At 43.2% G+C, this 25714-nt stretch overlaps 1 protein-coding gene across 2 annotated transcripts in view; it reads right to left on the reverse strand.

The window, feature by feature from the left end:
- EFCAB6 (EF-hand calcium binding domain 6) overlaps positions 1-25714 on the reverse strand; it is a 180030-nt gene that overhangs the window by 73275 nt on the left and 81041 nt on the right. For both annotated transcript variants that reach the window (XM_040439180.1, XM_040439181.1), the window contains 3 exons: positions 8362-8472; positions 5241-5361; positions 1384-1554 (listed from right to left, as the gene is read on the reverse strand). In XM_040439180.1, coding sequence (XP_040295114.1) covers positions 1384-1554; positions 5241-5361; positions 8362-8472 — 403 coding nt within the window. The remainder of the gene's footprint in view (positions 1-1383; positions 1555-5240; positions 5362-8361; positions 8473-25714) is intronic.

Raw genomic sequence — 25714 nt, forward strand, 5'->3', positions numbered from 1 at the left:
CATAATGGAAGCAGATTAGGATCGCTGGGGTGAGTAATGATTGTTTTATGAACTCATTTCAACCCTGTTTTTAAGAAAAATCATTCAATTAGAAAACCCCTTTAAGTACCAAACTAGACTCACGTCCTTCAAGGGTATTCCAGCATAATTAAAAAGCTTTGCCACGGCTGCAAATGCTTTTTTAAAAATAACAAAGGTTACTCGCCTCACCGATCCCCCACTTCCTGCTCCTGTGCCGACATAGTAGGAAACAGTTGTGAAGACCGCTTAGCCAATCACTGCCTGCAGCAATGGCCCCCCTCAGCCAATGATTGGCTGAGCGAGTCTAGCAGTCATCTCTTGACATGCTGGGACAGGAGCAGGGAGTGGACTGAAGCGGGACCTGACACCATCAGGCCCTGCAGTGGTTGGGGAATCAGTGAGGTGAGTATTAGCTATGTTATTTTTTAAAGAATTTGCAGCCAAATGGACAAAAACTTTTTTTTATTCTGCTGGAATACCCGTTTAAGGGGTTAAAGTATTATAAGTAATTCTGATAATAACCTGTAGCCAAAATTTTACACTTTTATGGGGTCATTTATTAAACTGTTGTAAAGTAGAACTGGCTTAGTTGCCCACAGCAACCAATCAGATTCCACCTTTTCATTAGGGCTCATGCACACGATCGTGCCGTTTTTTGCGGTCCGCAAAAAAAAAACGGATGCCGCCCATGTGCCTTCCATAATTTGCGGAAGGGAACAGGAGGCCCATTATAGAAATGCCTATTCTTGTCCGCAAAACGGACAAGAATAGGACATGCCTCACAATTTTTGCGGGGCCACAGAACGGAGCAACGGATGCGGACAGCACACAGAGTGCTGTCCATATGTTTTGCAGACCCATTGAATATACGGAACGCAAAAAAACGGAGCTGTCAAAAATGAAAGGTGGAATCTGATTGGTTGCTATGGGCAACTAAGCCAGTTCTACTTTACCCCAGTTTGATAAATGACCCCATTAGTTTTGTGGATGGGAGGTAATGTAAACCTGGTCTCAGTTCTCCTTACCTGATATTCCTCCGTAAACCTTCATTTTTTGGCTTTAGTCTGCAGACAAACTACTAGGAAGCTAGGCCTCCCATGCATTCCAAATATGTAATAATTGATAATCATTTGTAATGCTCTCACTCGCAGCAGTAGACGGCAATCATCCCGGTAGAGGACTTTCTGCCACTGCTCTCTGTAGTGTTAATGTCTCACGCTCATTAGGCTGGTATCATACACACGAGCGCTCCAGCATTCATCCCTTCACATCGTTATGTTAGGTAGCCTAATCTCAGCGTGCAAAATGAGCCAGAATAGAAGAAAAAAAAAAGAAAACTATCAGCTGCTAATGGGCACGTACAACAGATTCCTTCTCCTCAAACAAGTCCAGGAACTGGTGGTAACTGATGAATCCTGTGTGTTCTGGGTCAAGGATGATCATTAACTCCTTGAACTGCTCGTCTGTAATTCGGAACATCATGCAGTCAACGATGCGGCGCAGTTCCTTTCTGCTAACTCTCCCATTGCGTCCCTTAGAAACAAACAGAAATACAACATTTTTGTAAATCTCGGTCTAATTAAGGCCCAAGAAATGGTGAAAGGATAAAAAACATGGCTTCTTCCTTTAAGGCCTCATGCACACGACCGTTTTTTTTTTAAGGTCCGCAAAAACAGGGTCCGTAGGTCCGTGATCCGTGACCGTTTTTTCGTCCGTTGGTCTTCCTTGATTTTTGGAGGATCCACAGACATAAAAAAAAAGTCGTTTTGGTGTCCGCCTGGCCGTGCGGAGCCAAACGGATCTGTCCTGAATTACAATGCAAGTCAATGGGGACGGATCCGTTTGACGTTGACACAATATGGTGCAATTGCAAACGGATCCGTCCCCTATTGACTTTCAATGTAAAGTCAGGAGTCCCTATTATACCATCGGATCGGAGTTTTCTCCAATCCGATGGTATATTTTAACTTGAAGCATCCCCGTCACCATGGGAACACCTCTATGTTAGAATATACCATCGGATTTGAGTTAGATCGTTAAAACTCATATCCGACAGTATATTCTAACACAGAGGCGTTCCCATAGTGATGGGGACGCTTCAAGTTAGAATATACTTTGAACTGTGTACATTACTGCCCCCTGCTGCCTGGCAGCACCCGATCTCTTACAGGGGTCTATGATACGCACAATTAACCCCTCAGGTCCTGAGGGGTTAATTGTGCGTATCATAGCCCCCTGTAAGAGATCATGTGCTGCCAGGCAGGAGGGGGCACACCCCCCTCCCTCCCCAGTTTTAAATTCATTGGTGGCCAGTGGGCCCCCCTCCCTCCCCTGTAGTACTGTAGATTCATTGGTGGCCAGTGGGCCTCCCTCCCTCCCCTGTATTACTGTAGATTCATTGGTGGCCAGTGGGCCCCCCCTCCCTCCTCTGTAGTACTGTAGATTCATTGGTGGCCAGTGGGCCCCCCCTCCCTCCTAATTAAAATCTCCCCCCTATCATTGGTGGCAGCGGAGAGTTCCGATCAGAGTCCCAGTTTAATCGCTGGGGCTCCGATCGGTAACCATGGCAACCAGGACGCTACTGCAGTCCTGGTTTCCATGGTTACTTAGCAATTTTTAGAAGCATTATACTTACCTGGGAGCTGCGATGTCTGTGACCGGCCGGGCGCTCCTCCTACTGGTAAGTGAAAGGTCTGTGCGGCGCATTGCTTATAGCACAGACCTGTCACTTACCAGTAGGAGGAGCGCCCGGCCGGACACAGAATGTGTTAGAATATACTGTCGGATCTGAGTTTTCACGAAGTGAAAACTCAGCTCTGAAAAAGCTTTTATGCAGACGGATCTGCGGATCCGTCTGTGTGAAAGTAGCCTACGGCCACGGACGCGGATGCCAATTTTGTGTGCATCTGTGTTTTTTCACGGACCCATTGACTTGAATGGGTCAGTGAACCGTTGTCCGCTAAAAAAAAAAAAGACAGGTCATATTTTTTGGACGGACAGGAAACACGGATCACGGATGCGGCTGCAAAACGGTGCATTTTCCGATTTTTCCACGGACCCATTGAAAGTGAATGGGTCCGCGAAAAAAAATGGAAAACGGAACAACGGCCGCGGATGCACACAACGGTCGTGTGCATGAGGCCTTCACTTTCAATGGGTCCGTGGAAAAATCGGAAAATGCACCGTTTGGCTTCCGCGTCCGTAATCCGTTTTTCCAGTCCGTGAAAAAAATATGACCTGTCCTATTTTTTTCACGGACAACAGTTCACGGACCCATTCAAGTCAATTGGTCCGTGAAAAATCACGGATGCACACAAGATAGTCATCCGCGTCCGTGATCTGTGTCCGTTTTTCCTATCATTTTCAATGCAAACGTGACTTATTATTTTTTTTTCACTTTTCATGTCCGTGGATGCTCCAAAAATCAAGGAAGACCCACGGATGAAAATACGGACACGGATCACGGTACAGCGGAAACCGTTTTTGCGGACCGCAAAAAAAAACGTCCGTGTGCATGAGGCCTAATATTGTAGCTCCATAGAAGTGAAGGGCTCAGATGCAGTACTGCACGCAACCTGTGGATAGGTGTGGCACTGCTTCTGGGAGAAAGCAGCAATGTTAGCGCCATCAAGAATTGGTAGTCTATCATTGTAATTAAAGAACAACTTCCGCAAAAAAAATTATTCTCTGACCTCCTAGAAAGGTACATGATGTAATCTTTGGTGAATGTAATATTCCTACCCGTGTCTGTATTTGTGAGGTATCCCCTCCCCTCTGATCCTCAGCTGTGTCATGTGACCAGCAATCAGAGTTTCCATATAACACAGCATTTTATGTGTGGACAGGAAGTCAGTTTCTCTATGTATTCCTATGGGAGCCTCACTCTCAGTCTCATAGGAATAAATAGAGATGTAACTGACTTCCTGCCCTGTGTCAGTTGGGGATTAGAGAGAGAGAGTTGGTCACATGACACAGCTGAGGATCAGAAGTGAGGTTATAACTCACATATACAGTCACTGGTAAGAAGATTACCCTTACTACAGATTACATCATGTACCTTTCTAACAGGTCAGAGAATAAACATTTTTGCGGGAGTTCTTCTTTAATAATTATTAGTTCTTCATACTCCCTAATGAGTATCTTATCCTAATGGTTGCTCAGCAGAATACAAATATGAGTTTTTACACAGCAATGGAAGCACAACCAGTGCTCAACGCTGAGGTGTGTCACATTTCCATGGGATGCTAGAGGTAAGCGCTTCTATTTTGTGAGAGAAAAGGAACAACACGGAAAAAAAATGTGCCTTCAGAGCTGCGCTGCTCACTTTTTTCATGCCATCTAGTTGATGTCCTTGCCAAAACTAAAAATTATTTAACTTGTATTTATCTCCTGAACCCAATACAACATACAATCAGGTTTGGATTGGATCATGTTGCTAATCTAGAGATTGGTGCATGCAGAGAAAAGTCTATGCAGTATATTATCATAACTGTCAAAAACTTATTAAGGGTTGTCTAGGATTTTTATACTAATGGCCTATCCTCAAGATAGGTCATCAGTATTTGATTGGTGCTCTAGTGAGTGTTGCAGCCTCCTCGCAGCTTACCAAGCACAGCGCTGTACTTTGTACAGTGGCGGTGCTTGGTATTGCAGCTCAGCCCTATAGACTTGAATGGGACTGAGCTGAGCATAGGCAATGTTACCAATGTGACATCACTGGCCTAGGAAGAGGTCGCAGCCTCTTCAAATAGCTGATTGGTGGACCCCCACCGATTAGATATTGATGACCTATCCTCAGGATAGGCCATCAATATAAAAATTCCGGACAACTCCTTTAAGTTCTGTGAGTGCAGCAGTATTTGCTTTATGGCAGCTGCAATACATGGGAGTTAATGGATAGAAAAGTGTCAATAGACTTATACGGTCTCCAAGAAGTGAGTGCAGCCTCTCACCTGTAAATCTAGGTGATGCACACACCCTACTCTGAAGTAGACATGAGGGCTAGAAGTCAAAACAGTTTCAGGGGTTCCCCTATGTTAATAATGTAAATATGGACAAAAGGAAATAATGGACCATCTAGACCAGAGGTTCTAAAAATAAGGACCGATCTGCAGCCCATGATAAAAGCACTGCAGCCCTGGTGACCTCACTTCAAAGTGACCACCTTTCCCCTAAATCACCAATACGATAGGTAGATACCATTTATTACAACTACTTACCTCATCAAGTACAAGAAATGCTTGTTTTAAGGATGGATATGCTTCTTGAAAGTGCTGGTGAAGTTTCTGAAGTATGTGATCATTTGAAAAATGTAGGTCTTTGGCTTTTACCGAATTGACCCTAAAATGCAAAACTGGGAGATCAATAATCTGACCACATTCAACCAGACTAGAGCTTACCACAACCTATTTACCGCAGATACAGAGTGGATTAAAGGGCACCTAAACTTTTTTTTTCTAAATTTCATAATTTAATAGTACAGGTATAGGAGAAAAAGTGAACTTTGCAATATATTTTATTTAAAAAATGTTTTAGTTTCTACCCTTATTTCCCTCTCTACTGGCCCTGACCTCATCACTGTTTGAATTGACTGATCAAATCTGTTCATGTGAAAGATCAGCTTACAGCAGATAGAGGGCAGAGACCCGATGTGGCTGCCGCATCTAGTGAGTGATATATCTCACTCCAGAGCTGGATAATACACTGCTTGTCCCAAAAAAAAGTCGCCACCAAAAAAAAGCCTTTAGCTTTGATTACGACACGCATTCACTGTGGCATTGTTTCGATAAGCTTCCGTAATGTCACAAGATTTATTTCCATCCAGTGTTGCATACATTTTTCACCAAGATCTTGCATTGATGATGGTAGAGTCTGACTGCTGCGCAAAGCCTTCTCCAGCACATCTCAAAGATTCTCAATGGGGTTAAGGTCTGGACTCTGTGGTGGCCAATCCATGTGTGAAAATGATGTCTCAGGCTCCCTGAACCACTCTTTCACAATTTGAGCCCGATGAATCCTGGCATTGTCATCTTGGAATATGCCCGTGCGATCAGGGAAGAAAAAAATCCATTGATGGAATAACCTGGTCATTCAGTATGTCCAGGTAGTCAGCTGACCTCATTCTTGGAGCACATACTGTTGCTGAACCTAGACCTGACCAACTGCAGCAACCCCAGATCATAGTACTGCCCCCTAGGCTTGTACAGTAGGCACTAGGCATGATGGGTGCATCACTTCATCTGCCTCTCTTCTTACCCTGATGCGCCCATCACTCTGGAACAGGGTAAATCTGGACTCATCAGACCACATGACCTTCTTCCATTGCTCCAGAGTCCAATCTTTATGCTCCCTAGCAAATTGAAGCCTTTTTTTTCTGGTTTGCCTCACTGATTAGTGGTTTTCTTACAACTACACAGCTGTTCAGTCCCAATCCCTTGAGTTCCCTTCGCATTGTGCGTGTGGAAATGCTCTTACTTTCACTATTAAACATAGCCCCGAGTTCTGCTGTTGTTTTTCTTCGATTTGATTTCACCAAACGTTTAAGTCATCGCCGATCACGATCATTCAGGATTTTTTTTCCCGCCACATTTCTTCCTCGAATACTATGGGTCCCCACTATCCTTCTAGTTTTTAATAATGCGTTGGACAGTTCTTACCCCAATTTTAGTAGTTTCTTCAATCTCCTTAGATGTTTTCTCTGCTTGATACATGCCAATGATTTGATCCTTCTCAAACAGACTAACATTTTTTCCACGACCACGAGATGTGTCTTTCGACATGGTTGTTTAAGAAATGAGAAGCAACTCATTGCACCAGTTGGGGTTAAATAACTTGTTGCCAGCTGAAAGATAATCGCCCATGCAGTACCGGTAATAACCCAATAGGAGGCTCATAACTATTTGCTTAGTTAAATCCAGGTGGCGACTTTTTTTTTTTTTTTGGACAGGCAGTGTATTTTACTTAAAAATCCAGCTCTGGGTGAGATAAATTACTCAGTAGTAGGTGCAGCCACGTCTGGTCACTCTCTCCCTGGCTCCTGTCTGCCTCAGCATTTTGTCCTTTACTTCCCCTCTCCATAGACTTTATTGGGCTGTGTATGCACTTTCATATACCAATTTGATTAGTCAAACCAGAAACGGTGATCAGTACACAAGGGGAGGGAAATACGAGCAGAAAAATATATTACAAAATTCTCTATTTTCATCTATACTACTTAAAGGGGTTTTCCGAGATTGTTTTACCGATGACCTATCCTCTGATGAGTGCCCCGACCTTCTCTCTAGGCCGAGTGACAACACGTTTATCAATCCCATGGCCTAGGAGCGGCTCAGCCCCATTCAAGTTGAATGGGGCTGAGCTGCGATACCAAGCACAGCCGTTATACAATGTACAGCACTGTTCTTAGTGAGCTGCAAGAAGGCAGCGGCGCTCATAGCAGCGGCCTTCTCAAAACAGCTGATCGCCGGGGGTCCCGGGGGTCGGACCCCCACCGATCCGATACTGATGATGATCTATCCAGAGGATGTCACCAGTAAAAACAATCTCACAAAACCCTTTTCATTATGTAATAAAAAACTAAAGCTTAAATCAACAGGAATCCAATGGAGGAAAGGAATACCCATATGACGCTCACCATTAAAATCACTTATATCTTTATTGAATTAAATCTGTACAAAGTGTACCATATACACAAGGGTGCAGGATAGCAGGTTCCTTCTCGTGAATTAGCATGATGGCCGTTTCTCATCCCGTTAAGGTGCACTGTACTGATCCATGAGAAGGGACTTGTGTATATGGTACAGTTTTTATGGTTTTGATCCAGTAAAGTTACCTCTGTGATTAGAATAGTGAGTGCCATGTGGACATTTCTTTCCTCTATTTGGATTCCTATGTATGCGTGGTATTCGGAAGCAGTGTAGAGCACCACCTGAGTTATATCCGATGGACTACAAGTCTAAGACTGTTATGGAGCCTGTGGTGTGAGATTGGTGTGGCATCTGGTTCTTTTGTCTGTTGTTTCACTAGACACTTAAAATCAATTATTCCGATTTTCATCAATAAAGCCTTTAAAGAGGAGCCTGAAACTTCAATCGGGAATGAGTTCTATTTTTCTCTGGTTTGTATATGAAGCTACTATATCTCAGGGATAGGGCTACCTCTTAGTACAATACTGCTCAAAGACTCTCCCTAAGTTAAATATACCAAGCACTCTTTTACACATCCATCCTTCCCCCCACCCCTCACTTCTCTATATGTTGCTCCACACGTTGGACACAGAATGAAGTGTCAACTCTAGAGTTGTATAGGAATAACTGGATTTAGGGCGAACAGATTCATCACCTGTGATTTGATTTCATTGGCAGAGTTTGCCCATTTTCAATACCAGCAGGTCTTCTGAACCTTTGCAGAAAATCCTCCCAAGAAATCGGATCGGTGGTTTTGAATCTGAACCTAGAATACATAAAAATAAAAAATAAAAACAACTTTTATCTTGCTTCTGTTAAACCAGCCCAACAACTCCCTGCCATATTTTTGTTAGGCTTTGTCCACACAGACCCCCTTTTTTTTTTTTTTTTTCTAAAAGCAGAATTCAGTGCAAAAGGAAAAAAATTAAACTTTTGTTAAACCGTTCCTCTGATGAGGGCCTACTCCTGATTTAGGCTTACAAAAAGAAAACCAAATTTGCACTGTAAGGATGCAGCTCTCTTTTACACATCCATAGATTCAATCTCATGTTTGCCATCACAAATCCCAGTGGTTTGCCATGAATTGCTGCGGTTCTCGGTAAGAAGAGGTGAAGCACATTTTGTTATGTGCTTTACCGGAATAGGAAACAGTGCCAATTCGCACGACACCTCGCCGGGTTTCCTTGCTGCACACTCTTAGGACTCATTAACACAGCCGTTGTTCGGCCGTTCCGTGCATTGGGGGCTGCAATTTGAGGTCCCTAATGCACGGGCACCATCCATGCAACTGGAATGGGTCCGTGATCTGTCCACACTGCATTTTTTGCGGTGCGGAGGCACAGACAGAAACCTCAAGAAAGCGCTCCGTACTGCTTCTGTGGGGTTCCGTGCCTCCATTCCGCACCGACCTTCCGGATTGCGGACCCATTCAAGTGTGGGCCGCAATACGGGCACAGCGAAACAACGGCCATGTGCATGAGCCCTTACTCTGCAGCCAGTACGTGGAAACCCTGCCTAAGGCAAATGCTTTATGGCGTTTCATTCTGAAAGGAGGAGGATTTTTTTCATATTTTTACATGCATTATTTTCAAAACTTATAAATCAAGAGACAAAAACACCCACAATCTGTTATAAATATATTCCAAAAATATGAATAAAATATAGATTTTATAAATTTTTTTAGATATTTGTTTGGTTTTGTCTTGTTTACCAGTTGAATCTCGAAGCCTAGTATTTCCTTTGTGCAGGAATTCCGCGATTACATTTCATTATGCTCCATATTTTACCCATTCTATTAAAGTTTATTGTGTCCTTTTCCAATGATTTGAGGAAGACACAAGAACAGCAACTATTCATAACAGCAACTATTGTAACACCTATAGGACAAAAAACATGAGAACATTGTATTTCAGTAGTGTAATAATATTCTGTAAATATGCTTGAAAATAAGATGATTTAATGATTTTTGTCATTGGTACAAATAATAGGTGCTCAAAACAATGGTTCCTGGCTTGTTGATGGATTATGCTTCCGTAGGATTGTCAGTTGATTACTGCAGTTCAGCTCTTGGTATTGAGTCCTGATTACGGCTCCTTTTCTTCCTCCAGCCTTTTCCATCCTGACTGCTATTCTGTTGATCTCTGGTTACGTTCTTGACTTTGCGACAAGTTGTTCAATAAAGTGCAGCCGCCACCAATGTCTGGAAATTAAGGAGACAAATTGCTGGCGTTTTGGGAGAGGAATGCTGTCCCATTCTTCTCTGTAGGATTCAACAGTCCGGGGTCTTCTTTGCCTAATTTTTAATTTCATGACGTGCCAAATGTTTTCTATCAATGAAAGGTCGGGACTGCAGGCAGGCCAGTTCAGCACCCTAAGTCTTCTTCTGTGAAGCCATGCTGTTGTGAAGGATACAGTATGTGCTTTAGCATTGTCTTGCTGAAATATACAAGGCCTTCCCTGAAAGAGACGTCTGATGGGAGCATACGTTGTTCTAAACCCTCTATATACTTTTCAGCATTGATCGTGCCTTTCCAGATGTTACGTTGGCCACGTCATAGGCACTAATGCAACCCCATACCATCAGGCTTTTGGACTGTGTTCTGATACCAATCTAGGTGGTCCCTCTCCTCCTAAGTTGGCAGAACACGGTGTCCATGGTTTAAAAAAAAAAAGTCAAATTTTGATTCATCGGATGCCTCTGTCCATTTTAAATGAGCTTTGGCTCAGAGAAGACGGTGGCATTTCTGTATCGTGTTGACAAATAGCTTCTTCTTTGTGGATGGCACGGCGAACTGTGTTCATAGACAATGATTTCTGGAAGTGTTCCTGAGCCCAGGCAGCGATTTCCAGAACATGATAATGGATATACATATACACAAATATAGTGGTTACACCTGTTAAGGCACTGGATTCGGTGCACCGCTAGTGGACTACCCCAATGTCCATAAATGTAGTAATAGATTTTTAATTGGTAAGCCAACAGGCACTCGATCACCGGGAACTGTATCAAAAAGTAATATTTATTACACTCAAATAAAATGTAGCACTCAAATAAAATAAAATAAAAATCAACACGTAAATTTCTACTTTCTCATCTGCTTCAGCAGCAGTACTGTTATACACAATAAGGCCTCATGCACACGACCGTTGTTTTATTCCGTGTCCGTTGTGCCGTTTTTCGTGATTTTCTGCGGACCCATTGACTTTCAATGGGTCCGTTGAAAACTCGGCTGATGCACCGTTTGCCGTCCGTGATCCGTGGTTCCAGTCCGTCAAAAAAATATAACCTGACCTATTATTTTCGTGGAAAACGGTTCGCAGAAAAACGCGGAGGCACACAAGATTGTCGTCCGCGCCCGTTTTTTTCCTATCATTTGCATGGCAAACCTGTCTTAGACTTTTTTTTACTTTCCTTTATGTCTGGTGGTCCTCCAAAAATAAAGGAAGACACACGGAAACAAAAACGGAAACGGATCACGGAACAACGGAACCCCATTTTGCGGAACGGAACACAACAACAGTCGTGTGCATGAGGCCTTAAGAGGATGCCGCTTTGATTCTCTATCCTATGTGTACCAAATTTCTCCTATATCCTATAACTCCTATATCACAAAATCACACATGAATGATTGGAAAATATGTCATTAATATCACTCTTATTTAATTTGAACTTCCAGAAATACATATATCAATAAAATGCACATACAATATCCCTCTCCCAAGAAAATGTCCCAAATGATGCGGTGAAGATGAGTCGGCCAGCACTCGCTAGATGCACGCCGCGCGGGATAGGACCGGTTCCACGTGCAGTTGAATGAAAAATCCCAGCAGACGTGACTTGAATGCTCATAGGAATTTTATTGCCATATAACAATATGTCCCATATCCTAGGACGTGTTTCGGCTAGACAGCCTTTTTCAACAAGTAGCTTGTTGAAAAAGGCTGTCTAGCCGAAACGCGTCCTAGGATATGGGACATATTGTTATATGGCAATAAAATTCCTATGAGCATTCAAGTCACGTCTGCTGGGATTTTTCATTCAACCAAATGATGCGGTGACCGCATTTGTTTCAGACCGGCTCACGGCGCAGGCACAGGTAAGGGCTTACCTGTGCATCGCTGGACTTGTGATTTAAGATGGCAGCCCGCATGTGTTCGCGGGCGAACCCGGCGAACTGGCCATCACTGGCCATAAAGTTCTAAATGAGTTAATTTGTCAAGAAATCGTAAAATAGCTCTCAATATCTGAAATGTGTTCCATGCTCTTATGTGAATAAAATATGGCTCTATAAGACTTACAAATCATTGCATTCTGTTTTTATTTACATTTTACACTGCATCCCATCTTTTTTGGAATTGGGGTTGTGTTTTAATGCCTTGTACCTCAGTTCTGTTGTCTAAAGAGCTCAAAGACTCCTGTTATATAATAAAGAACGAGCCTCCCTAGCGTCACCCATGATGCTAGGGAGGCTCATTCCCATTGTGGCCTCCTATCTGTCGGCGGAGAGATGCAGCGGCGGCTGTGCCGGCATCAGAGATGACGCGGGTGTCGGGGAGTGAGGTAAGTACAATCTGTTTGAGGGGCCCGGGCATATGGGTGGCATTATAGGTCTTGGATAACCCCTTTAAGTCTTTGCCCTGGAGCCGTCATTTCGATGTAAGCCAAAAAGAGAAATCCAAACCAATATTTGGATAATGATTGCTTTGACTGATTGTCTTGACTAAACGCACATGACCGTTGCTGGACAATCAATGGCTGCAGCAGTGATGTGTGCACGAGGAAGTAATAACAGAGTAATAGCACAACATAGAGTTCAAAGGAAAGATGCTCCAGAAATGTTCATTTATGGGGAATAAAAGTATTTTCTAAAAAAGGGACATCAGGAGATGTGACAGCTCCTCTGTCAGCTCCCCATACACTTTAGCTAATGGTCGGCTGAATGCTAGTCTGGTGACCCCCCCCAGATACATTAGATGGTTAGCGGAACCCCCTGAAATAGTCCGGTTTAGTCTTTCAAAGGGGACAAAACATTTACCAAATTCTAAAGACAGAAGTTTTAATGGAGTAAATGTAAGATGAGGGAGATCTGGCCCAGTGCTTGTGGTGTTAGCATTAGAGACATCTAATAGATGTCTCTATTTTACATGGTGTCAGAACCAATTCATATAAGGCCCCATTCACACAACCTTTTTAATTAGGGCTGCAGCTAACGATTATTTGAATAATCGATTAGTTGTCGATAATTTCATCGATTAATCGGGAAAAACACCAAAATGACAATAAAAAGGGGTTTATATGATTTTACTTGAAAAATAATGTTCAAAGGCCATATTAAAACAAATTGTGAATGGCACTGTTATGGGGGATCTGTGGATGGCACTTTTATGGAGGGGTTCTGTGGATGGCACTGTTATGGAGGGGATCGGTGGATGGCACTGTTATGGGAGGGGGATCTGTGCACTGTTATGGGGAGGGGGACCTGTGGATGACAATGTTATGGGGAGGGGGACCTGTGGATGACAATGTTATGGGGAGGGGGACCTGTGGATGACTATGCTATGGGGGGATCTATGGATGACTATGCTATGGGGGGGATCTATGGATGGCACTATATAGCATCTTATGCTATATGTGTCATCCACAGATCTCTCCCATAGCAGTGTCATCCACAGATCCCCCTCCCCATAACAGTGCCATACACAGATCCCCTCCATAACAGTGCCATACACAGATCCCCCTCCCCATAACAGCCCCGGCCCCGCCTCTCACAGCAGTATTCCTTAACCAGCAGTAACTTTTACTTTAAATCACTGCATCTTCTTTTACCTTACAATGAAGCTCCAGTAACAGGCAGAGCGGGCGGCGGCGTAACGTCACTTACTCACGTGACGTGCCTGCTCCACCTACTTTATGAATGAAGCAGGCGGAGCATGCGCGTCACGTGAGTAAGTGACGTTACGCCGCCGCCCGCTCTGCCTGTTACTGGAGCTTCATTGTAAGGTAAAAGAAGATGCGGTGATCTAAAGTTCAAGGACCCGCAGGGATAGTGCCTGACTGCCCGCTCCCGCCCGCATATCAACGAATCGGCCGATTATTCGATAACGGGATTCGTTGACAACGAATTCCGTTATCGAATATTATCGATAACTTAGATTAATCGTTGCAGCCCTAGTTAGAATATTTCCTCCAAATCCAAACCGCATTTTTTTTTGCGGACCAGATGTCGGCCTATTCATTTCAATGGGGCCAGAAAAAAAATGCGGACAGCATACTGGGTGTTGTCCGCATCCGTATTTCCATTCTGCAGCCCCGCAAAAAAGATAGAACATGTCTTACACTTGCCCGTATGGCAGACAAGAATAGGCATTATTACAATGGGTCCACAAAAAACGGATACAACACGGACATTATCCATCTTTTTTGCGGATCCACATTTTGCGGACCACAGTATACATAGTCATGTGAATGTACCTTAACATTAATGACAAATCTGCTCCATTGTCTCTGATGTTAAGTTGTACAATTCCACTTTGCGCCACACATCACAGGAGAGTCCAATAATTCCAGAATCATATTAATTATAATACAAGAAATACTTATCTAAATCCCGGTATTACTGCAGATGACAGTAAGCTCATTTAATTACTTTCCTAATAACTTGTATATTTATATGAGCCTACATGGAATATATCTCCACTATATGTTCTTAAAACTTCAGATCAGTTATCAATGGGTCCTGGTGGGAGAGGAATATGACCTTGTCACGGATGTTCCCGTGGCAGGTACCAGGAGATCAGAGAGACTGGCAACACGTGGGTTAAATTGATAAGTTCCTTGTGGATGTTATTGTGTCTGTGTTTTGATGAATGCCACACCCCTTGCTTCAAGTGTTGCTTGTTGGTAATTTACCTTCCCCATAAGTAGACGCTTCTCACTCTTGGAGGTGTGGTTTATAGATTTTCTTCCTGTCTTTTTACTAGCTGGTCGGTTGTACTCTGTGGTGCTTCTGGAGTTGCCAGTTTTCTACTTTAAGCTAAGTCTTATCTTTTCTTATTGTTTTGTGTTTCTTATATTCCTGGTTGTTTGTATCTGGGCCTGAGACAGAGACTTCCATTCGTCCATCTGGGGAGGAATGGGTTGTCTCTGGTCCTAACCTTATTCCAGGGCCTTATAGGGAAATAAGGTCCTAGGTATACTGCACATGAGTTACCTTCAAGGTCTATTCATATTGATAGGTAGTTAGGGCCTGGATTAGGGTTGTTTAGGAGGTGACCTGTTCCTTCCCTAGTTTCCAGGCCCAGTTACTGTTCCCCTTCCCTCCTGTGTTCAGTGTGGAGTTTCCCCCACACACTGATCATGACATTATAAACCGCTGAATAACCGTCATTTTGTTGTCTGTATCAGTTCAGCCATGGATGTTATCGCTGCACTGACCGGACAGCTGCAGGGGCTGTCTCTGGAGGTAGCTGACCTCCGCTTGACCATCTCACAGATGCAGAGACCACTGTTGGCTGATCCTAGTAGTGATTACCTGACCTGTCCTGAACCTAAAGTTGCTCTCCCGGATAGATTCTCGAGTGATAATTTCATTCGGTTTAGGGAAGCGTGTAAATGGTACTTTAACATGCGTCCACACTCATCTGGGGATGAGAGCCAGAGAGTGGGTGTGATTATTTTGTTGCTTAAAGGGGACGCCCAGTCTTGGGCTTTTTCTCTGCAGACCGGATCACAGTCTCTCCGATCAGTAGATGCATTTTTCAGAGCTTTAGGTCTCATCAATGATGACCCGGACCGAACCTCCCTGGCCGAGACTAAATTACGCAGCCTGCGTCAGTGAGAGCATTCGGCAGAGATCTATTGTTCTGAATTTAGGAGGTGGGCTACGAATACTGTGTGGAACGATCCAGCTCTCCGTAGCCAGTTTTGTCAGGGATTATCTAAGAGGCTAAAGGACGCTTTGGCCTTTCATGAGAATCCTGAGTCTTTGGAAGCCGTTATGTCTTTGGCCGTACGTATTGATAGACGCCTGAGAGAGAGAGATCTAAGGGCCCGCTCTCTCAGGACGTTCTATTACATAACGTACCATATTCCTTTGACTCTTTGGGTGAAGAGACTCCTGAGCTTATACCTAGGGAGTAACCCATGCAGTTATGGGGAGCGACTACTGGATCTGCTTGCAAAAGTAGGAGTTGAAGCAGACAGTATGTTTTTTCTGCGGTCAAAGGGGACATTTTATCAATATATGTCCAAGCATTCAGCGGCAAAAAGAGAAACAAAAAGGGACGTCTAAATCCCATCTGACTATCGGAGGTGTGAGTTGGGAGTCAGAGAATGTGCATTTGTCCTTTGCTGGTAGTACCCGATTTCTCCTGACTGCCAAGGTGGCGCTAGAGTCAAACTGTGGGAATTTAAGTATGTATCGACAGCGGGGCCGAGGTGAACCTGATTGATGCTCAGTTTGTCCGCATGCACGGGTTATCACCAAGTACATTAAAAAAAGACATTCCTGTATTTTCTATTGATTCTGCCCCTCTTACTCAGAAGTGCTTGTCACAAGTTTTGCATGATATAAGATTAGGAGTAGGTGACTTTCATAAAGAAGTTATCTTGTGTTTTGTCTTTGAAGGTCTCCCTGCACCTATGGTTCTGGGTTTAACGTGGCTTACCAAGCATAATCCAATTGATTGGCAAGCTAGGCAGATTCTGGATTGGGAGAACTATTGCACTGATAATTGTCTCAATACATCCTTTTCTGTGATTACTACTAAGGCTGTACCCTCTTTTATATCCGAGTTTGCTTATGTGTTTTCTGAGAGTGGATGTCAGTATTTACCTCCCTATCGGGAATATGATTGCCATGTCAATCTTATTCCTGGGGCTAAATTGCCTAAATCTAGGTTGTATAATCTTTCTGAACCTGAAAGGCAGGCCATGAGAGAATATATTGCCAAGAGTTTGAAGAAAGGGCACATAAGATCTTTCAAGTCTCCAGTGGCTTCAGGGTTCTTTTATGTAAAAAAAAAAAAAAAAAAGGATGGAGGTCTTCGGCCAGGTCTGGATTTTCGTGAACTCAATCAGATTACTATCCGTGATCCTTACCCTCTTCCTTTGATTCCCGATTTGTTTAACCAGATTATTGGTGCCAAGGTGTTCTTCAAGTTGGACTTAAGGGGGCATATAATCTTGTTAGGATCAAGGAAGGGGATGAATGGAAGACAGCTTTTAATACTCCTGAGGGGCACTTTGAGAACCTGGTCATGCCTTTCGGGTTGACCAATGCCCTAGCGGTCTTTCAACATTTTGTGAATGACATCTTTTATCACCTGGTGGGGAGGTTTGTGGTCGTGTATTTGGATGACATTCTTATTTATTCTCCAGACATGGAGACACATCAGAATCATGTGAGACAGGTGTTACAGATCCTAAGGGATAATAAATTGTTTGCAAAATTAGAGACGTGTGTTTTTGCGGTACACGAGATGCAGTTTTTGGGCTACCTGATGTCATCTTCGGTTTTTCGAATGGATCCTGAGAGTCTGTGCTGTATTGAACTGAGATCGACCCGAAAATCTGAAGGCTCTTATGCGGTTTTTAGGGTTATTGGCTAAAGTCTCAGTTCTTAACATCAGCTTGAGGGATTAGCCAGTGTTGTCAGTTGCATATCATTGTGGTGCACCTTTCGCAGTGATTTATGTATTTTTATATTTGCATTTACACATTATCCCATCTTGTGTAGGATGCTATTGTGGTACATGTGGTCCGCTGCCGACATCCTCTATTGTATGCATTTTTGCTGGGGATTGCCGTTAGCAACGGATCACATGCAGAGGAATTGCTCCCCCGGTTATAAACACGCCACAGTGTTTGGAGTTTTTAGGCCACTTTTATTTAGTTATTTTTCATGATATGTTTAGAATGTGCCATTGCGTACTGCTGGTAGCATTCTGTTGCATCTGGTAGCCTGTGTCACATGGCCCGTTATGTGGTGGGGCTTACAGCCTGATCATATCTCCCACTATATGAGTGATTTCACTATGGAGGTATGTGGGAGCTTGGTTGTAAGTTGTATCTTAGCACCCCTCAGACCGTGTTCACACACCGTAGGTAGTCTAGTGGTAGGAACCCATGCCACACTGAGATACCTTGACGGTGGTGCAAAAGGGCTCCGATGTGTTCCTGACAGGAAAAAATTGGCTAAAGTCTCAGCTCTTAACATCAGCTTGAGGGATTAGCCAGTGTTGTCAGTTGCATATCATTGTGGTGCACCTTTCGCAGTGATTTATGGGTTTTTAGGGTTCACTAACTATTACCGAAAATGTATTAAGAATTATTCGACAATAGTAAAACCCTTAACGGACATGACTAAGAAAGGGATGGATGTCTCTGTATGGTCTGATTCAGCGTTGCAAGCCTTTTCTGCGATTAAGGAATGCTTCTCTTCTGCTCCCATATTGGTGCAGCCAGATGAGTCACAAACGTTTATTGTGGATGTGGACGCATCCGAGGTGGGGGTAGGAGCAGTTTTGTCACAGGGTCCATCACCTGCTAAATGGCAACCATGTGCATTTTTCTCGCAAAAACTATCCCCCGCTGAGAAAAATTATGATGTAGGTGAGGCCTCATGTACACGACCGTTCCGTTTTTTGCGGTCCGCAAATTGCGTATCCGCAAAACACGGAAGCTGCCTGTGTGCCTTCCGTAATTTGCAGAACGGAACAGGTGGCCCATTGTAGAAATGCCTATTCTTGTTCGCAAAACGGACAAGAATAGGACGTTATATTTTTTTTGCAGGGCTACGTAACAGAGCAACAGATGCGGACAGCACATGGAGTGAAAAACTGCGGCTCGGATGCGGACCAGAACAACAGTGTGCATGAGGCCTAACACAGTTGCTGGCCATTAAATTGTCTTTTAAGGAATGGCGTCATTGGTTGGAAGGGGCAATTCATCCGATCACGGTATTCACTGATCACAAAAATCTGGCTTATCTGGAGTCGGCGAAACGACTGAACCCAAGACAAGCCAGATGGGCCCTGTTTTTCACCAGATTCAATTTCACTGTCACCTATCGTCCTGGGATTAAGAACGTCAAGGCGGACGCCTTGTCACGTAGTTTCCCTGGAGGTGGTGATTTTGAAAACCTGAGTTCCATAGGCCCCTTTCACATGAGTGAGTTTTCCGCGCATAGCACCCGCACTGAATCCTGACCCATTTATTTCAATGGTTCTGTGTACATCAGTGTTTTTTTTTCACGCATCAGTTCTGCGTCGCGTGAAAAATGCAGCATGTTCTATATTCGTCACGCTCGTGTGAAAGAGGTCATACTGTCTAAAGGGGTGGTGATATCTGTCCTCTACTCTGACCTTGAGGTAAAGGTGTAAGAGGCTCAGGGAGACGCACCAGACTCTATATTTGTGCCACCGGAATTGCGTCACAAGGTGTTGGAGGAACATCATTGTAGTTTCCAGGCCCAGTTACTGTTCCCCTTCCCTTACTGTGTTCAGTGTGAAGTCCCCCCCCCCCCCCCCCTGATCGTCACAGACCTTTTTAGGTGGTGTTGGCAATCTCGGACTGTCCTGCTGAATCCAGGATTCCTAGGAGACATTTAGCAGATGCCTAATATATCTATTTAATTTTAATTTTACAAGTGGTTCTGATATTAAAGGGGTTGTCTCATCATGGACAATGGGGGCATATCGCTAGTACCCGCACCTATATCAAGAACAGAGCCCCGCAAGTGAAGGAGGGCACACTTCGCATGCGCAGCCGCCCTCCAATTTGTGGGCGGCATAAACACGTGAAAGATCCTCTGAAATTTTTTTTTTATGTCATTTACTTGAATTGACCTTGCAAGCCCAGAGCTCCCGGCTCTACCTGCCCATTCCTTATCACTGATTTCTATGGAACGAAAGATGTCAAACAGCAGAAGATCCGTCGGAGAGCCAGCAGCTCATGAATAAGAGGATTCCTGACAGGGGCGGATTGGGAACTTAAAGTGGCCCTGGAAAAAATACAAAAAGTTGCCCCATTTTTGTAGTTGGGTCCAAATTGATGGAAGATAGGGCCATCTATACCATATTGTGGCACAGTATACCACCCCAACAGAACCAAAGACCACAGTCCATCACAAACTACTGCCAGCAGTACAAAATACATTCTCAAAAACTTCCACTGGCCGGTCGTGAGGAGGGCCCAGGCGGCCCACCGGGAAATTTCCCTGTAAGATCTATGGCCAATCCGCCCCCGATTCCTGACTTCATGCAGAGTACTGACTGGACTCAACCACTGGAGCTTCTCAATTTGGACTAGCAAAATGACTGGGTTAATTCAAGTAGGTGACCTAGAGTTTTGCTCAGAGTATCTATCTGTCTCCAGTTTATGCTGTCCTCTGATAGAGCACCATAAAACCTGTGACAGATTTCCTTTAACGCTATGAGCATGTAGGGAATTTGGAACTCTCGTGTCGGAAAACAGAACTATGACCATAAAACAATATACCAACATAAAACAATGCACCAAATTTTAGACCCATTTAGATTTAAAAATAAAAACTGACTTTACGGTTTCTGTTTAACTCTTGAAGACGTGATCAGTAAGTTCTTTAATCAACTACATTTACTTTTGCTCAGGACAGCATGTGAAGCCATGTAACAGGTCAGTATAGTTGCCAACTGTCCAGAATTTGCTGGGATTGTTCCTGATTTTCAGAGACAGTTCCGGCAGATTTGCTCTCTCCTGAGCCGAAAATGTGCGCAGGGCTAAAGCAAACTTTGCCTATATGTAACAAGTGTATATAGTGGCTCCCCCCCCCCCCCCCGTTTTTTTTAGCTATGGTAGAGGTGCTCTGTTTTTTAAGTGACTCACCCTGTCACAAAGCATACAGTAAAATGTTTCTAAAAGAAAAAGCAGGCACTCACCATCTGTATCATAGATTCAAAGTATAAAAATACATTTATTATAAAACACATCCAATCATTAAAATGTATACATTTAGATACAATTTAACCCAATAAAATACTATACTACTTTGCCACAGAATAGATTATATCTATTAATTCATCCAAGAGACCGTATTAAATCCAAAAAAGTGTTTTGCGTTCACTAGAAAAAACAGGCACCCCGCTGTCAGTCCATATCTATACCGTCTCCTGTAAGTAGAGACTAATTTACTAATATACTCACCATACGGCACATTAGACAGAGAATCGGACTATATTCTTTTGGACATGCATAGATTCTCTTTTGAACACTGTATATTTTGAACTTTTTATATCCCTTATTGAGTTTCTTTAGGATTGGAAATATCCGAAATTTTTGAAATGTGCTACTATTACGTATTTTCACTATAATATACAGGATATATTAGTCCACTATTCACTGTCTAGTGAACGCAAAACACTTATTTGGATTTAATACGGTCTCTTGGATGAATTAATAGATATAATCTATTCTGTGGCAAAGTAGTATAGTATTTTATTGGGTTAAATTTTATCTAAATGTATACATTTTAATGATTGGATGTGTTTTATTTTTATACTTTGAATCTATGATACAGATGGTGAGTGCCTGTTTCTTCTTTTAGAAACTTTGCCTATAAGTTGTTGTTTCTGGGTGGGTTCGGGGCATTCCCGGGGAAGGTGGTTATACTGTATTGTCCCGATTTTACTAACTGAATTGTTGGTAAGTATGGGCCAGTTCATCTGTCAGAAAGTAGATAAAGCTGCTGAAAAATATATTCTTAAAGGAAAAAGGTGAGGCATTAAAATAGACTGCACATGTACTCAAATGTCCACGTATGGACAACTTGTTGCCCCAGTGTATATATTGAAGGGGCATCTTGATTCTGTTAATTGTCAGAGGCCGGGGGAACGAATTCATTTATAACTGATGGCCTATCATCAGGATAAGCAGACTCCCAGAAATCCCTTTAAGTTCTATTCTCCAGTGAGCAAAAGTCACAGCTAAAATAAAGCATTTGGTTACCAAGTTCATGTAACTGTGGGGGGGGGCTAACCTGAAGCTGGAGCCTCTTGACAGCATACCAAGGAAGGTGTCATACACTGTATGGCGGTTGTGCTTGGTGTTGCAGCCCCGGTCCATTCACTTGAATGAGACTGAGCTGCACATAGGACCATGTGATGTCTCTGGCCTAGAAACAGGCAGCTGATCAGCAGGGGGACCGGGAGTTGAACCCCCCCCCCCCACCAGTTTTCGTCAAACCTCCCCATATATATACACCACATACTGCAGGTGAGGCCAACCGGGATTACATGAAGTAAAGGCTTTATTATCTGACACTGGAATAACTGGAAACCCTGCATTACATTCTCATTATAGATGTGCCGCTCATCTCGGAAGCGCAGTTCCTATTTTTGAAGGCATTGTGCTTCTAGGAGTAAGTCAATGTAGGTTAGGGAATCTGGAACACCTTCATTTGCCTTCCCATTAAACACTGTAATCTATTAGTCTGTGGCAACGCAGCAAAATAATACAGTATAAGCCGAAGTCTGCAGGAGGGACAGTCTGCTGTTAACTATTTCTATGGCAAATTATTTTTCTCTGCGGTAATTACTGTATTTTTCGCAGCCGGGTTTAGACAACAGAAAATAGTGAGAAAATATTTTATACAAATTAGTGGATAGGCTGATGTCACTAACTATAATTTTAGTGTTCTAGGGCAGAAGAGGCGGGTAATATTTTATTCTATAGTGGTCATGGAAGTGGAGTTTGCTTGGCATGTGCTGCAGCGCAGTAGGAGGATGGGAGTGGTAGTAGCTCTGGCTGCAACGGTTATTGACATACTCACAGTGGCAGTCCTCACACCGATGCTCCGGGGAGAGGAGGGCACACCCTTTCTTCTGTTGGGACACACCCTGATGTTGTGGCTCCTGTCTGATGGTAGTTGGGCTGCCCTTAGTGTTATGTTTGGTGCGGGTGCAAAGCAGGAGATGTAGGTGCTGTGGCCGGGGATCAGTGTTGGAGTCAGTAACCAGAAAATCAACATTTGGCTCAGCGGTTAGCACTGGTGTCTTGCAGCGCTGGGGTCCTAGGTTCGAATCCGACCAAGGACAACATCTGCCTGGAGTTTGTATGTTCTCCCCGTGTTTGCGTGGGTTTCCTCCGGGTACTCCGGTTTCCTCCCACATTCCAAAGACATACTGATAGGGACCTTATATTGTGAGCCCCATTGGGGACAGTTGGATGCTAATGTCTGTAAAGCGCCACGGAATATACCAGCGCTATATAAGTGCAGAAAATAAATAAATAAATACTAAAGTGCAGAATGGGGGTTGTAGTACATCCAACGGTAACAAAACGCAGTTCCAATCAATTCACAGTGCAAGTCTTCCCTGACAGCAATGTATAGATATACGCAAAGATGGGGGTTGTAGTACTCCTTCTCTCTATCTCTCTTTGCAGGATCTAAGGCTGGTAATAAGGCTCTTGAATACTTGTCTGTAATTCCCAGGCTGAATGGTGTTTAAACAATGTCCCTCTCACTGCAGAAAAGTCTTTACTAGCCTTAAACAACACCATACTGACTGACTCCATTGCTCAGCCATGCAGATTCTGGACCTTTTAGTTCTTTCTTTCTCTCTTTTGAGTACTGTACTATAGAGTAGAGATGGTTTTCTTGATGCAAAATATCTCAGAGATAGCGATTCTCTGGGACTGAGGCCTAGTCTTCTGAGGAGTGAGCACATGTAGCTCCTTTCTCTTCCTCAGTTAACACTAGAATGAACTAGGGGTGGACCTAGGTCCATCCCCTAACCTCCTACAACAGCAAAGTCAGGATGGTTAACCCTGACTTATCCATGCAAACATGTGAGTTGCAATACATTAGAACATTAAATAACAAAAACAATTTTGCAAGTACCCTACTTGTCCACCACCTAGAGAGGAGTGGAGCAAGAAACTTGTCAGCCGCACTGTGACTGGCATGCATGGCATTTACTGGTTCTTACTGTGTTAATTATTCTGTGTAAAGATGGTCAGCCCATCAAAATGGAAGTAACGAAGATGCAGAGGAGGGCAGGTAGTGGTGCCAATGTTTTAATTGCAAAAATGAAGTGTTCAACTGCATGTGCATTGAAGGCTCCTCCATCATAGAATCCATTAAAAATGCACAAAACCGTGCACATGCAACCATGTTGGAAACCCAACCGACCTCATTTAGTCAATAGAGTTCATCAGGCATGGATTGTGTCGCCATGTGAAGGATCCTGCAGATGTTAATACCACCTTAGACTGTAACAAATCCACTGAACATTTTAGAAAAAAATATTTTAATTGCAGATGGCTCAAAGAAAAAAGGTGTTGGTCCTATATACTTGGAGTCTGGGTTTCTTGGTATTTAATTTTTAGAACATTGCTGCGCCGAAGAGGACAGGGGTAAGAACTGTCAGGACCTGGACCTCTATCAGGACAAATGCTCTGCACATTACTTACCTTCTCAAGCTCCAGCAATGTGTCAGAAGGTGCACATCATTCTGCTTCTCCTGCTGCCCAGCACTGATCACACAGAGGAAGGAGAACAGCCACACTCTTCTCTTAATGATCAAACAGAGTGCACTACAAGAACTCTGCCTGATCCTTAAAGGGAACTTGGCAGTAACTTTTGTCATGTTAAACCTTCTTCAGGTTTCATTACACTGAAATCAAACATGTCACCAGGTAAACTCTCACCAGTCTCGTTTTGGAATTATACATGACATCATTGAGACATCTCAGAGCGAAAGCAGAGTCACTGCTGTGAACCCACCCATTTTTGTTTGAGTGACATCCTCCTACCATGAGATTTCATTAGCACAGCGGTGCTAATGGTGACGTTCACATGCTAGGAGGATGTGAATCAAACTAAGATGGGCAGGTTCACAGTGGTTACTCTGCCACTGCTTCGGAGACGCTCCGAACACTTCGTGGACCTCATTTACATACAGAGAGGTGCTTTTTCAAAGTTATATGTCTCCAGAACAGGTCTGCTGAGAGTTTCACAGGGAAGGTGTTTGACTTCATTTGGGGGGGAGCAGGACAGGCCATAGACTCTACAGGAAAATACCTCAGTGGGCTAATGTCTAGGGGGCCACCCAAGCCCTCCTTAACCCCTTCAGGACACTGCCATTTTTCACCTTAAGGACCAGGCCATTTTTTGCATATCTGACGTGGTACTTTATGTGGTGATAACATTAAAACGCTTTTACTTATCCAAGCCATTCTGAGACTATATTCTCATCACATAATGTACTTCATGACAGTGGTAAATTGAAATCAAAATATTTCATTTTTATTAATAAAAAAATACCCAAATTTACCAAAAATTTGGAAAACTTCACAATTTTCTAAATTTCAATTTTGAGATGAAATTTCAGAATTTAACATTTTTGGCAGGTTTTCCATTTTACTCCATTTTTCCAGTAACAAAATAAGGGTTAACAGCCAAGCAAAACTCAATATGTATTACCCTGATTCTGTAGTTTGCAGAAACACCCCATATGTGGTTGTAAATTGCTGTACGGGCACATGGCAGGGTGCAGAAGGAAAAGGAATGCCATATGGTTTTTGGAGGGCAGATTTCACTTCGGATAATTATAATTTGCCATGTCACATTTGAAGACCCCTAGAGTAGAAACTCCAAAAAAGTTACCCCATTTTGGAAACTACGGGATAAGGTGGCAGTTTTGTTGGTACTATTTTAGGGTACTTATGATTTTTTGTTGCTTTATATTACACTTTTTGTGAATTAAGGTAACAAAAAATAGCAGTTTTGGCACCGTTTTTATTTTTTGTTTTTTACAGTGTTTTTACAGCTATTTTTATAGAGCACGTGGTTACGGACGCTACAATAACTAATATGTCTACTTTTTTTTATTTATTTAAGTTTTACACAATAAATGCATTTTTGAAACAAACAAAAAAAATCATGTTTTAGGGTCTCCATATTCTGAATGCCATAGCTTTTTTATTTTTTGGGCGATTGTCTTAGGTATGGTCTAATTTTTTGCAGGAT

Source organism: Bufo bufo, chromosome 1, assembly GCF_905171765.1.
Source record: "Bufo bufo chromosome 1, aBufBuf1.1, whole genome shotgun sequence".
NCBI lineage: Eukaryota > Metazoa > Chordata > Amphibia > Anura > Bufonidae > Bufo > Bufo bufo.